Source organism: Corvus brachyrhynchos, unplaced genomic scaffold, assembly GCF_000691975.1.
Source record: "Corvus brachyrhynchos isolate BGI_N302 unplaced genomic scaffold, ASM69197v1 scaffold279, whole genome shotgun sequence".
Taxonomy (NCBI): domain Eukaryota; kingdom Metazoa; phylum Chordata; class Aves; order Passeriformes; family Corvidae; genus Corvus; species Corvus brachyrhynchos.
Window position 1 is genome coordinate 401596 of NW_008246060.1, and position 13619 is coordinate 415214.

At 49.6% G+C, this 13619-nt stretch overlaps 1 protein-coding gene across 6 annotated transcripts in view; it reads left to right on the top strand.

Moving 5' to 3' along the window:
- The first annotated feature begins 561 nt into the window (after positions 1-561).
- The window catches only part of CDH23 (cadherin-related 23), a 175373-nt gene continuing 162315 nt past the window's right edge, over positions 562-13619 (top strand). For 2 of the 6 annotated variants that reach the window (XM_017746348.1, XM_017746349.1), the window contains exons 1-2: positions 562-755; positions 1446-1523. In XM_017746348.1, coding sequence (XP_017601837.1) covers positions 590-755; positions 1446-1523 — 244 coding nt within the window. In that variant the 5' untranslated portion in view covers positions 562-589. The remainder of the gene's footprint in view (positions 756-1445; positions 1524-13619) is intronic. The other 4 variants (XM_017746350.1, XM_017746345.1, XM_017746343.1 and 1 more) reach the window with 2 other exon arrangements.

The following is a 13619-nucleotide window of genomic DNA, read 5'->3' on the forward strand; positions in this document are numbered from 1 at the left end:
ATTCTCTTAGTGTCTCCGTGGCCTCCTCTGGACTCTATCCAGCAGGTCCATGTCCCTCCTGTGCTGGGGGGACCCCTTCTTGTGTTGAGGGTTACAGGAAAGGTGCATCCCAGGGTATAACTGGGTGGTTGTGGCAATCTCTCAGAAGGAAATGCCAGCGTTTATCCTGGGATTTGCAGCTCAAGGCAGTGTCCTGCCTTTAGACCCTCTCTCAGCAATTCCAAGCTCTCAGGTGCTGGTCTCCCTCCTCCCTGAACACACAGATCCTGTGTGCTGGGTGGTTTGAAAGCCTCCCAGCACCTGCTGCAGCTGGATTTGGACAGTGCAACTTATTTTTAGCATGCTGATGATATTAAGAAATGTATTTTGCAACAGAAAGGTTTTGCAGAAGTGAGTCTTGTGTGCTAAGGGCTGCTTGGGGTGTTCTAGCCTCATTTGCCCCTCCCAGAGCCTGCTGGCCCCAGCGTGGCAGCCAGTGACAAGTGTGCTGCCAAGCCTCTGGAGATGCTCCTAGCCCTCAAATAACCCCCTTTGTCAGGTTCCTTTTTATTTTCTTTCCAGGTACTTAACTCCAGAGGTTGGGATTTAAATGTGCCTTTGCAACAGTGCTGCCTCCAGTGCTTTCCCATTTCTCAGGGTGTCTAGCCAACCTGGTGCCTCAGGAAAGAGGGCAGCGCTGAAAAATCCCCGTCTTGTCATGGAGGTAGCCCTGGGGGAGCTGCTCTCCCATCCTGTGCCCATGTCCCCAGGAGCAGGTTTGTTGGGATGCACACCTGAGACCTGCGTTTGAAAGGTCTCAGGAGCATCTCTCTCCTTTGGGTGCTTGGGCAGGCAAAGAGGATTCTGAAGCTTGGTCTGGTTCCTGTTTCTCGAGGTGGGATGCTGAACACGCTCTGCCAAACCTTCTTGGGAAATCATTATGCGTGCTCTGCACTTGACGCTGTCCCCTAATGAGGCTGCGGGCCAGGGGCAGGCTCACGAGCTTCCAGCGCCGTAAAAACGGGAGTGGAAAGGAGTGAGCCTGGTTATTAAAGGTGAAAGGAGGCAATTAGAGGGAAAGGCAGCCGGGTGATGGGAGAAGGAAGGAGCACGGGGGTTTGCTGGGGTGGCTGACAAGGCGAAAGGCTCTCAGCCATGGGAACAAAGCGAAGGTATTAGTCATGGGCTAAACCAATAATTGAGCTCCTGGTCCCTGTGCTGTTGGCTTCCCTCTTCCCCTAAGCCTTTTGGAAAATATCAAATCCAGAAAGATTGGTAGAGGGAAGTGGCTCCCCTGCCAGCTTTTATGGGGGACCTAATGCTGCTTTCTGTCCTTCTGCTAGCTCTCATCTTGGGGGTTACCCCTTGCCAGCATGAACCCAGTGCCCTGTGAGCATTCCTGAGCCTTTCCCAGCCGTGCTGGCCCGTGCCAGGGAAATAACTCATTGTTTTTGTCCTCTTCCCAGGTCAAGGCAATCGCCTACCATACTTCATCAACTACTTCTTTGACACCTACCTGCTGATCAACGAGGACACACCTGTGGGTAAGTGGGATGGGCCTGTGGGCAGCAGCTGCCACCACACTATGGAAAAGTACGGAAAAGGAACGCTTTTCTTTTGACTGACAGATGGAGCTTTTCTTTCTTTATTTAGCTGGGGATCAGTTTTTAGTAAATGCAGAAATCGACCCGGTCATTCTTGGCGCCTTCCCAGGCTCTCAGTCCATTAAACTTGTGGTCTTCAATCAGGGCTCGTGACTGGCTTTTAATGCGGGAGGAATCGATTGGGAGGCTGGGGTGGAGCCTGTGGAGATCCCTTCTCCCACCTCCAGCCGTGCAGCCCAAGCAGCACCTTCCTTAAGAAAGGGCTCTTGCTGCACCCACATCATTAGCAGAGCTGTCAAGGGTTGGAAGAGTCTGGAGAGGTCTCCTCCAGGACTCAACCAGTGCTTCCAGCTGAGCCTTCTGTCCCTTCCTGGGTCCCCTTGGTCACGCATTTGCAGCCCCTGTGGGATTTAGGGTGGTGTCTGAGCAAGCAGGCAGGATGTGGAGTCTTGGTTTGGATGGATGGTGGAGGCTCCTGTGTGGTAGCTGAGCTCTGCACAGAGATGCATCCTCAGGAGAAGCCCTGGGAAGGGAGCAGGAGTGAGAGCTGCTTGGGAACAGCTTAATGGAAATGCTTCCTCACAGAGCACCTTGCTCTCCAAGCACTTGAGCTTGAAATACCTTATGGGAATTGGACTGAACTTCTATTTTGCCTGAAAATAGGGGAAGATTTCCTACAGCCTGCTTTCTAGTGAGACATTATGTGAGTCAAGTTGTTCTTGGAATTACTTTGGCAGTTGAATTTCTTTTTTTTTTTTAAACTTTGTATTACACTGTGTCTATGTATAATTGACTCTTAAGAATATTGGCACGTTGGGATTTTGTTTCCAGATGCACCGGAGGGAAATGTCAGCCTGGGAAGTGTTGACACACACAGTTGTTTCTGTGTTTCCTGCTTTTGGCAGGTGTTTTCTGAGTTCAGGTTTACTAACTTTAAAAAAAAGCAGCATCTGGAAACACCTTTCCGAGATCCTGAGTGTGAGGAGCAGAACAGTGTGTGGCACCTGTTTCCTGGAAAAAAAAGTGTCCCTTTTTGAGGTCTGAGTGCCCATTCCCATGACATCCCTTCCCTCCAAACCCAGCCGTTCCCTGCCTGCTGCCTGCCATGTCAAAAGGGATCTTAAGCAACAATTAAGAGATCATTCCCCCTCTAATCACTTACAAGAGTAAATTAGTTTTGTCAGGAGCTATTAAGACAGAGAGCTTGGAACTCATTAGGTGAGATTGGGCTGAGGGAGCTGCTGGCACTGCCGCTGGTCCAGGCTGATTAATTTCTCCCAAAACATCATCAATGCCCATCTGTTTCATTTAGGTCTGGGGAGAGCAATTTTCAGGTGGACTGACCCTGTAGTCAGTTACTTCACCCAGAAGTAATGGAAACACACACACACATGCAGAGGGAGTCAGAGATGGGAACTCCAGGAAGGTTCTGGGAAGGGAATTGTAGGAGAGGGGGGGGATACTTGGAGAGCAGGATGAGGAGGGAGGATGGTGTTGGTTGGGCTGTTGGTGGCATGGGCAAGACAGGTCCCCAGGAGAGCCTGTGCCAGCTGCCAGCAGCTGTATCACCCTGTGTTTTACTTGGAAAATGGGAGTACTGGCTGGATAACACCCCTTGGGAGAAGAGTGTGCAGGAGAGGGACTGTCCATCTTTATCCTGCTGCTGTTTGTCTTAAGCAAAATTATTCCAAGGGCCATTTTGCTTAATCCCAGACCTTTTGGAGGGCTGTGGATAAGGGATGCTATGGACACCAGGTGAGTTGCTGGAGGACCCTGGCAAGGCATGATGTGAGCTGGGAGGGTGGCATTGATGCCACTGGGGTGACTGCAGCCCTGGATGTGTCAGCAGGTGGGAATGGGCAGGCAGCATTCCCGGCTCCTCTTGGTCGGGGTCCCTGCTGCTGCCAAAGGAACGTCTTCTTAGCATAATGTAATGACTGGAGTCTAATTGCCCAGCAAATGGATTTGCTGTGAGCAGGACAGGAATGGGAAAATGAAGATGATCCATCATGTTAGGTCTGTAAGTAGCCTTATAACCACCTAGCTTGGATTCACCCAGGTTTCTCTGAAAGCTTTCATGCCTCAATGCCTTGCAAAATGCATGACAAAAGAGGCCATTCAGACGAGTGTAATTCCACTTCCCCTTCATCCTAGCAATAACATTTTAGCGTCACTGGAATAATGTTGTCTTAAAAGAGTGGGAAACACTTCAACCACTGCACTTGAGGTGATAACATGCACTTGGCCTTGCCCTCAGGCCATGTTGTGTCAGGGAGCACGGTCACCCGGGTGGGGATCAATGTGTCCCCTCCTGCCTATCAGACCTTGGTAACTCCTGCCTTGCTTAAAACCAGGAGAGGGATTAAGTCTGGATCTTAGGCCAGGTTGGATGGGGCTGTGAGCCCTTGGTCTGGTGGGAGGTGCCTGGCAGGGGGTTGTAACAAGATGATCTTTAAGGTCCCTTGCGATGCAAACCATTCTGTGAAGGACTGGTGTCCCCTGCAGAGCCTGCTCAGGTGAGCAGTGCATGGCACAGGGAAACCTGCTGGGATGACCATTCCCTGGGCAATGCGAGTGTGAGGAGGTGCTGCTCAAGCTGGTGACAGCACCTGGGACAGCTGGCAGGTGGGGAGGCTGGGCTCCCTCAGGACTTCTGCCAGGGCTGCCAGCTGTTTGGTTCCCATACTTATTCCTGGGTAGGAACGTCTACAGCTGAGGCTCTCGGCTCTCCACCCCACCGGCTCTCCACCCCACCAGCTCACCGGGATGCTTCCTGTGACTGGTGAGATGCTCAGCCCTGGGTCCCCCAAATTCAGCTGCCTCAGCACCTCCTCCCACGTATTAACCTGGGACAGCGTGGGGCCAAGGAGAACCCCCAAGTCAGCAAGTCCCAGGGTCAGGAGCACTGCAGAGTGACAGCCCCAGGCAGTGCCCGCTCAGTGCCATGTCCAGTGACCCGGGCTGTGTTTGCTGCTCAAAGCCCCCTTTTCCTTCCCTCCTGCTCCATGGCTCTCCCAGGAGGCACAGGCTGTGCTCTCCATCCCGGGGTCCACTGTGCCCAGAGAGCAAGGTGGATGGATGGATTGATGGATGGATAGCTGACAGGGAATTTCACAGGTTGCTCTGCCCTCTTTTTGCTCTGTGCAGCTTTTGCTGAGCTGGTAAATGCTGTGACCATGGATATTTCTTCACTAAATTTGAATAGGCAGAGCTAAACCTTGCTCTTTATAACATCTACTTCAGAATGGGATGTAGCAGGCACTGCCCATGGAGTTGTGGCTCTCCCAGTTGTGCCCCTGAGGCTGCTGCAGCCTAAGAAGAGCCAGGGATAGTGGAGTGCCACTGAGGTGTGGGTGTACTTTGCTGGCTGGTGGCGATTAAAGGGTTTAGGTTGGTGTGTGACACCTCGTGCCTGCTGAGACACAGAATTATTTCGCAAGAAAACTAAAGAGGAACATGGTATTTCACGGGCAGGGTGTTCTGCAGGATCCTCATGTGGAGCTGGGGCAGCACATCCCTCTGATATTTGTGGATGATTTGATTTAATTCTCCGTCCTAGACAAGGACCAGGCCAGAGGGCTTTTTTTCTCCAGGCAGGGAAGACTTCCATCCTCCACACTCTGTATCTGTCCTTTCCAAGGCAATGATCTCTTCCAACACAGCTTTTTGCTGCTGTGCTCTGGTCCTGGACAGGGAGATGCTTTGGCACCCAGGAAAGGTCCCTGGGGGTGCTGGGCCACTCAAGCTGCTGCTGAAGATACGGTTGTCAGTGTGGGATTGAACACGGGCTAAACCTGTTTGATCCCACAGCTGTCAGCATGTGCCGGCCACTGTGGTGCCCGGGCTCCTCCAAATGCATCACTGGAAGGAAAAAAACAAAACCAGCGCTGGCCCTCTGATCCCTGCATCCTTCTGGACTGATTAAATCGTTTCAGAGCTCAGATATCCATGCACGAGGCTTGGGGGCGGGGGGGGCGCATCTGATGGGGACAGCTTTGGATGGAGGACTGTGGTCATCTGAGCACAGCACAGCCACCAGACCCTTTTCCCTTTGGTGTCTCCGGGTCTGCCCCCTCACTTGCAGGAGCGTGCTGCTGTTGACGGAGAGGGGGGATGTACTGCTCTTTATCCCTCTTACTCAAACTAAGGAGTTAAAGCTACAGAGAAAACGATGAATTAATCTCGGTGCACCACGGGGTTACAAATCACAGTGGCAAGACCAGAAAGTACCCTGGAGGCACACTGTTAATGAGGTGCTAATTGGTTAACAAGGAGGTGGGGCTCAGGATGGCTTTAAAGTTTGGGATTAGCTCCTCCTAGGAGCAGGGCAGCAGGGGGAACACCGGGAGCCTCTGTGAATGATGCGAGGCAGGCTGGCTTTTAGCAAAGTTTGGTAAAATGGGAAGTGCTTTTGGAAAAGGCAGTGGCAGTGGTAATAGAGTGGATGGAGAGCTTGGAAAAGCCTCCATGAAATATGTGTTAAAGCAGTGACTGTGCCCTCTTCACGCCTGGTTGAATCCGTGGAATGGGGCCTCTGTGCCTGTGTTTGGTCTAATCAAAGACACCCCCTTCTCTTTAGAGATGCTCTGTCCAAATTTGCTGTTTGGTTGGATAAGCCTCCATCCAGCTTCACCAGCTTCAGCCAGGAGTCACTGTCCTCTTCACAGCCAGGGCTGAGCTCTTAGTGGGAAGATTCTCCAGAACAGCACAGGAAGGACACAGACCTGCTGGAGTGAGTCCAGAGGAGGCCATGGAGATGCTCCAAGGACTGGAACCCCTCTGCTCTGGAGCCAGGCTGGCAGAGCTGGGGGTGCTCACCTGGAGAAGAGAAGGCTTCAGGGAGAGCTCAGAGCCCCCTCCAGGGCCTAAAGGGGCTCCAGGAGAGCTGGAGAGGGACTTTGGACAAGGGGTGGGGGGGCAAGACAAGGGGGAATGGCTTCGCACTGCCAGAGGGCAGGGTTAGATGGGATATTGGGAAGGAATTGTTCCCTGGGAGAGTGGTGAGCCCTGGCACAAGGTACCCAGAGAAGCTGTGGCTGCACCATCCCTGCAAATGTCCAAGGCCAGGTTGGCTAGGGCTTGGAGCAGCCTGGTGTAGTGCAAGGTGTCCCTGCCTGTAGCAGCGGGTTGGAATGAGATCTTTTCAAGGGTCCCTTCCCACCCAAAGCGTTCTGTGAGAGGTCAAGAGAGGCTGCCCATCCCTGCTGTGCTGTTGCTTCTGATAAGCTTTAGCTGATGGTGGAACCAGGCTGCTGCATATAAAAAAATCCCCAGCTGGGAGGGCAAACAGAGTAAAACAAGTGGGCAAGTGCATGGTGGCACTTGGTCTGTGGCTGGTTACAGAACTTGGGGACTATGTGTGTTAGCACTGACATGGGAGCATGGGGTTCATAATGATAAAAAACCCCACAAAGCTGCTTTTGTTGTTTATCTGACAGAAATAAGGTGACTTGGTAAGTACTGGAAGATCTTAAACTCCTTGGTTTGCTTGCTGGGTGGGCTGCCCAGGAAGCAAACACCCATGGGGTGTGTATGTGCAGCAGGCAGAATTGATTTGGCCTTTTAGGAAGGGTAATTCCAGAGGAATATGCTGTGACAGACTCTGGCTGTGACAGAGATTGCATGTTTTTGAACCTGCCTTACAAGCTTCGTTCTGGCCATTGCTGAGATTCTCCTTCACAAGGGGAGGCTGTGGCCACCTCACCTTCCTCTTCAGTGTTTATCTATCACCCAATGGCTGTTTACTGCCTAAAACTGAATTCTTAGGGTTCTTGAGTGCTCTTCAGAGGAGCAGCCTTGTTTCTAAGTGTGCTGACAACCCTAATGAACAGCAATATTTGAGGAGAGCTTAAAAAGGGGATCTCAGCTCTCCCAACTCAAGCCCTTTTTCTGTCATTTGAAGGCCCATTGATGAAATTACTTGTTGAGCTGCAGAAAGTACAGCATCTATAATGAAAACTTAAGGCTAGAAAATTAGTTATTCCCAACATCAGGAAACTTAAGGTTAAAGAAAAAGCCCCACTCCCACCCAAACCCTTAACTCTGCGTCATTAAATTAATCACTTCATCAATCACTTAAACTTTCGTATCTGCTTTGCTAATAGGCAGTAACATTAGTGCTTATGTTTAAGAAGGGGAAGAAGGAGAAAGAGGAAAGTATATTTGCAATATGGACTCATTAACATGCCAGGGTAACCTTGCTCCTGGCAAGCGCCTCATCAAACCATCTGAAGGTTTGATCTTGCCACCTTTTGAGCCCTGGCATGGGGGCCAAGCCCTTTCCAGAGAGAGGGAGATAGATGTGTGAGTTCGGTAATGAGGTCTGGGGTGATTTTTTTAATGTCTGGGATGGCTTTAGCAGCATTAATTATCTGTACAGTGCTGTCTGTAGGAGCTTCATTTGCAGGCTGGCTTCTTGCTGGATATGCCCTGTTCCTCGTTACTCTGGAATGCCCAGGCTTGGATGTCAACACCATCCCAGCTCAGTCAAATTGGGCCTGCCAGGCTGATTTGGAGGCATTAACATGGGTGACAAAACTGATATAGAGCAGAGATAATAATGCAAGTCAGGCTTAAAAAGAAAAAAAACACAGGAGGGGAAAAGTACACATGTATGGATATGTGTGTATATATTCAAGTTAAGGGACATATATATATACACACATACATATATATACGCACACACCTTTGTGGAGGTATTCATGTTCTAAGGGAATATTATGAGCCAAGGGTATTTCCCTGTACTGGAGAGAAATACTTGCATTTGCATACACTCATAATTTTATTTTTGGTGGAGAAGGGTGAGCTGTGATTTCACTACCAGAAAAAAAATACTCTGGTTGCAAACAGTGAATGAACATGCTTGTGTGTTTGGCCAGATCAGAAACTTGATGTATTTGGGTTGTGTAAGCTTAAAAAAGAAGGAAAAAACCCTAACTCCTTTACCCCCTACTTCTAACGGTGGCACATCTGAGATCTCTGCAGTCTGGATCTGCCCCATCCCTGGAAGTGTTCAAGGCCAGGTTGGACAGGGCTTGGAGCAACCTGGGATAGTGGAAGGTGTCCCTGCCCATGGCAGGGGGTGGAACAAGACAGTCTTCAAGATACCTTTCAACCCAAATCATTCCATAATACCATCTTCTATAGAGAAATGTCTCTTTCTACAGAATTTCCAGACTAGTAAAAAAATTACCCTTTCAGTTAAAACTTTCTATAATTGGGCACTGTGGAAGTCCTTTAAGAAAAAAGAATTCAGACTATATGCCACCACCACCACCAGCTGGTGGTTGTTGCTTACTGATGTAAAACAAGTCGAAAAAACGCCAAGGGAAAAAAAAAAAAACAAACAACAAAGAGTTCAGAAAGGTCCAGCTTCTTTTTACGCTCATCAAAGTCATCCAAGCAATTAAAACGTGAAGAATTTACTTAGTTGAGTCCCCATTATGGAAAGCTGCCGCATTCCAGTATGGGAATAGGCAGGCAGAAGAGAGCCCTTCTGGCAATGTAGATACATGCCATGGTGCTGAGACTGAGGAAGCAGCTCCTGCTGTTGGGAAGCGCCTGGGCAGGAACCTGCCGCTGTCCCGGTGAGCATCCTCTGTGTGGGGCCGGGCTGTTGGTACATGGTGTGCTGTGTTGATTGCCTGGGTGGCAGGGCCACCTCTTGGGAAGCTTGTTTTATCATGTGTTCCATGGTTTTGGGGAGCGTGGGTCACCTCAGTGTTGTTGTATGACTCCATCCCCTCCCGGTCTTCTGGCTTTTAAACTGATTTATTGCTGGCGTGTGCTGATGCACCCTCCTGCCTTTGAATGGCTTAATGTGCTTGATTGGCAGGGGGAGTTAATAAATAGGTTCCTCCTGTCAAACTGCTTGGGTACATTGATGCCTTTTAAATTAACTGTAACCACTTGGGGGTGGGGGGGGGGGGGGGAAGAAAGCGTTGTTGGACAACTCCATGAAAACATCTGTTCCGTTTGCAGCGCTGGTCAGAGCAGTGAAAAAGCTCCGTGTGCTCCCTCTCTTAAAGATTTATTAATATTGCTGGGTACACGAGGGGGAAAGATTTCAAACACTTGACATTTAATGGTTAGTAACTCAATTTTATTCCATTCATCTGCATGGCTTTGTCAGGTGCCTGCTCTGTCGAGGCTCTGGTATTGTATCACGGAGGTTGTCTTGCTGCCTGTGAGCAATTAGGAGGGTGATTTGGTACCTGAATACAGAGAAACCTGTTTCTTTTTCCTTTCTAATTGATTATTAGCTTTGAGGTGAGAGCTGGTGTCATGGAACGTAATATCCTTTCATAAACAGTGATGTGGTGGCTTTACTTGCTCTGCTATTTTGGTTTCAAGCAGTTAATTTGAAAATAAGAGGGGGAAAAAGATTTTGAAATATAGAAAGTCCAAGGGAGACGAACAATTTGGGGTATGGAGAGAAGCGCGGAGCATCCTCCCAGGCAGAGATTAATGGTTGTTACTAATGATTTTGGGAAATAGAGGGGAAGGAACAAGATGCGGCAGAGGACTGTAAAATAAGTAACAGCACTGCAGAAAACCCTGACTCTGGAAATGCACCTTTTCCCGTACGGCAGCAGCATCAAATTAAACACATCCTGCTGGATAAAACAGCATTTCTCTGCAAAGGAGCACTGATGTGTAGTGGGATGGTGAGGCAAGAGGTGAGGGGACCACACAGAAAGCATCGTCCTGTCTCCTCATCTCTCCCAGCAGCTTTCCAAGGGGCATAAAGGGTGGGGAAAAATAATCTCCCTGGATTTGCAAGTTGCTCTTTGTCTTGGAAAAAATTGTTTGCACTCCCATCAGGTGCAGAGTGGGGAGTGAGGGCTTGCAGAGAGCATCATCCAGAAGTCATTGCCCACCTGCTTTGGTGGGGTGGGGGAAACAGAAATTAAGGCTCTGTATTGGGGGGGAAAAAAAATCCAAGCTGGTTTGATCACACTGCAACAGGATGGTCTCACAGAGCCATAAAAATTGGCAACATCCTCAAAGTTCACACAGCACTGGCAGGAGAATGAGTTTCACTGGTGCTGGGATGATCCACAGTCAGTTTCTGGCAGATACAGGTGGAAAAGGTGTCCCCTAGGAGAGAGGGGAGGCTGCTGCCTCCATGGATTTTAAACCAGGAGCTTGATTTTTGCATTCCAGGTTGTAAGTTGAAGGTGTATTTTTTATTTTGCTGGTTAGTTCATTTCAAAGACCAAAATTGCTGTACTTGATGAGCATCCCACTGTAAAATCAACTGGAATCTGTTGGAGAAGCTGTTTTCCAGTGGTGATATTCCCCCCTCCAGCCCCCAGAAGCAGAAGTTCACCCCAGGATCAGCAAATACTGTAGGTGGTCTGGGTTTGCTCTTTGTGTATCCTGCATCCTGTATCCAGTGGTATTACCCAGGCAGGCAGAGGGACAGTTTTCATTGGGGTGCTGCTCCCAGGAGTGGAGGAGTGCTCTTTAAAAGCAGTTTCTCTGTCATGGATCTGCATGCAGCCTCTTTTGAACAAGATGCAGCGTCAGATGCTGCCCTGGCTGGAGGGCAGTGACAAGGTGGGGCTGGGCCAGCTGCTCCACCAGGCATGGGCTCATCCCTGTTTTCCATGAAACCCCCTGCCTTGTGCAAGTGGCCCCAGGTGGTAGGATAATGGCATCCTTAATTGTGCTCTGAGTGAGATTAACTTCTAATCTGACAGTCTGACATCTTTATTGTTATTAATGTGTGAATAATGCACTGTGGTGGGGTTTTTAGGCATAACTTTGGTAGCAAATGTTTTCCTTTTGTTTTTACTGGTGTCTGTTACTTTGCCACTGTGGTATTCCCAGGCTCCAAGGGCGGGGATCTCAGAGGTCAAGGAATGCTGCTCCTATTTTGTTTCGTATTAAATGGTCTCTGCCATTGCATTGCAGCTATTCCCCTTTATTTTTCCTTTTTAACTGTGAGTAGAGGTGGTGGCAAGCAATTCCTCTGGTGAGTCTGGAGTTTCTTGGGACAATGGGTGTTGGAATGGGATGGGGGGCATCAGTCAGATGGGGCTTGGGATTCTGGGGTGCATCCAGGGATGGGGAGGCTTGGGGTGCTGCCAGGGATGGGTGTAGGTACCCATGGGGCTGAGGGTGCTCTGACAGGGGCTGGATCTGTCCCTTGGAGCTGATAGGGAAGGGAAAGGGAGCTGGGGGAGGGAGGGGGGGAGTTGGCTGCAGTCTGTTGACTCCACGAAAAGTAGTTTCTGTGGTGCAACTTGCTATTAAACAGGACACAAGGTCAATAATGCCTTTGCATGGGAGAGCTTCAGCCCACACTTCTATCAAAACCAATATTAATTTTCACTAATTAGGAGCTGCAGCTAATGGGTGTCACAGCTAATTTACCTCATCCATAACGTGGGAGAGGAGGGGGTCAAGTGCCTGGGATCAGAGCCTGCAAATCTGCCTCCTCTCTGCTCCCCCTTTGTTCCTGGCCCAACATGTGTTTGTCACCTGGGTGGCTTCTGTCTGCAGGGATGTGGGAATGTGTGTGTGGTCTTCTGCTGCCTTCCTTGGAACACGGGAATGCTTTGGGAAGACAGGAAGGAGCTGGATGGGGAGATGTACTGTGCAGCAGGTGGAAAAAGAGCTTGGAAGGATGTGCAAGGGGAATCTTTGGGAAAGAAAAGGATGCCTATTGTCCTGAAGGGAAAGGTGTAGTGGAGTGTTTGCTCTTGAAACTCTTGAATTTCAAAAGCCTTTATTGTGTGTTTTATCCCTGTTCCCTTCCATACCTTTTATCCTCACGAGCCAGCCTGGAAAGCATCAGTGAAGCAGTGAGTCTGTCACCATCCATAGTCTTGTGACTTGCTCTAGGGAGCCTTTCTCTTGTCTTTGATTCTGTGACAAACTGGACAAGTGTTGCAAACATTTGTGGGGAGTGAATTTTTGTAAGAAGATATCTTGGGTGCTGTGCGGGTCAGCTTCCCACACAGGTCGCAGGCAGGAGCATTCCACGGATGTTGCCAGCAGTGCTAACAGAAAGCGAAGTTCTGATTTGGAATTATCCCTGTTTGGCTTGTAAACTTGATCTGACGGCTCAGACAAGGGAAGAAAGGGTGAACATTGTATTCCTCTGAAACATCTTTATAATCTGTGCTTTCTAAACAAGCCAGAGTCTAAGAATTATCCACAGGGATTACTGCTTTAAATGAGAATACACTAGAGAAATTTGTGGTCTGCTGTCAGACAGCTCATTGTTAGGGATAGCTAAAATTGACTGAATAGGTGATTCATTGGTTTTATTTGCACTGCCCTGACTATAAACCTCAGGAGTCTTCCTTGTCGGAATTGATCTGTTCTGCTGGCAAAGCCGCAAGCAGCACGTGCACCACCAGCCCATCCTGACACGTTGTAGGAGAACACAAGAGCTCTTGCCTTGCCCAAGGCATCTTACGTAACAGACGCCCTCCTGTTTGGGGTGTCTGGGGCCTTGAGAAAGGGGTTTGGCTTTTAGGCGTGTCCTGGGAAACTCCCACAGGAAAGTGATGTGCAGAGAAGAGCCTCTCTTGGAAACTGTCTCAGCCAGAGTATCCTTTTGGGGCGTCCTGGGAGCTTCAGGTCAGAACTGCTGGTAGTCCTGGCTCTCATCCATGTGCACAGTGAGCTTTGCCTCCAGTTTTGTTATCCAGCTGCCCAGCCAATCCTGACTTGGGCAGGTTTATTTGCCTTTTTTTTTTAGCTGTTGGCCTGAAATTGCCACCCAGCCCACGGCAGCTCCCAGAAGGTGTTTTCCCTCTGCCTGCTCCAAGACTCACTGCACCCTTAAAATCTGGACTTCTTGTTCTTCACCAGCTCCTCCTGTGAATGTCATCAGCCTCAGTGGGGAGAGGAGAATATATAAACATAGATAATATATATAATATACGGAAGAAATTTGTGCCCTGAGGCTGGGCACATTACCTGGTGGCTGTCCCTCTCCCCTGCTCTCCCTTTGCCTGGGGCCAAGGTGGCGGAGAAAGTTTCTTGGGGCTTATTGCCCCCGGAAAGAAGCACTCCGGC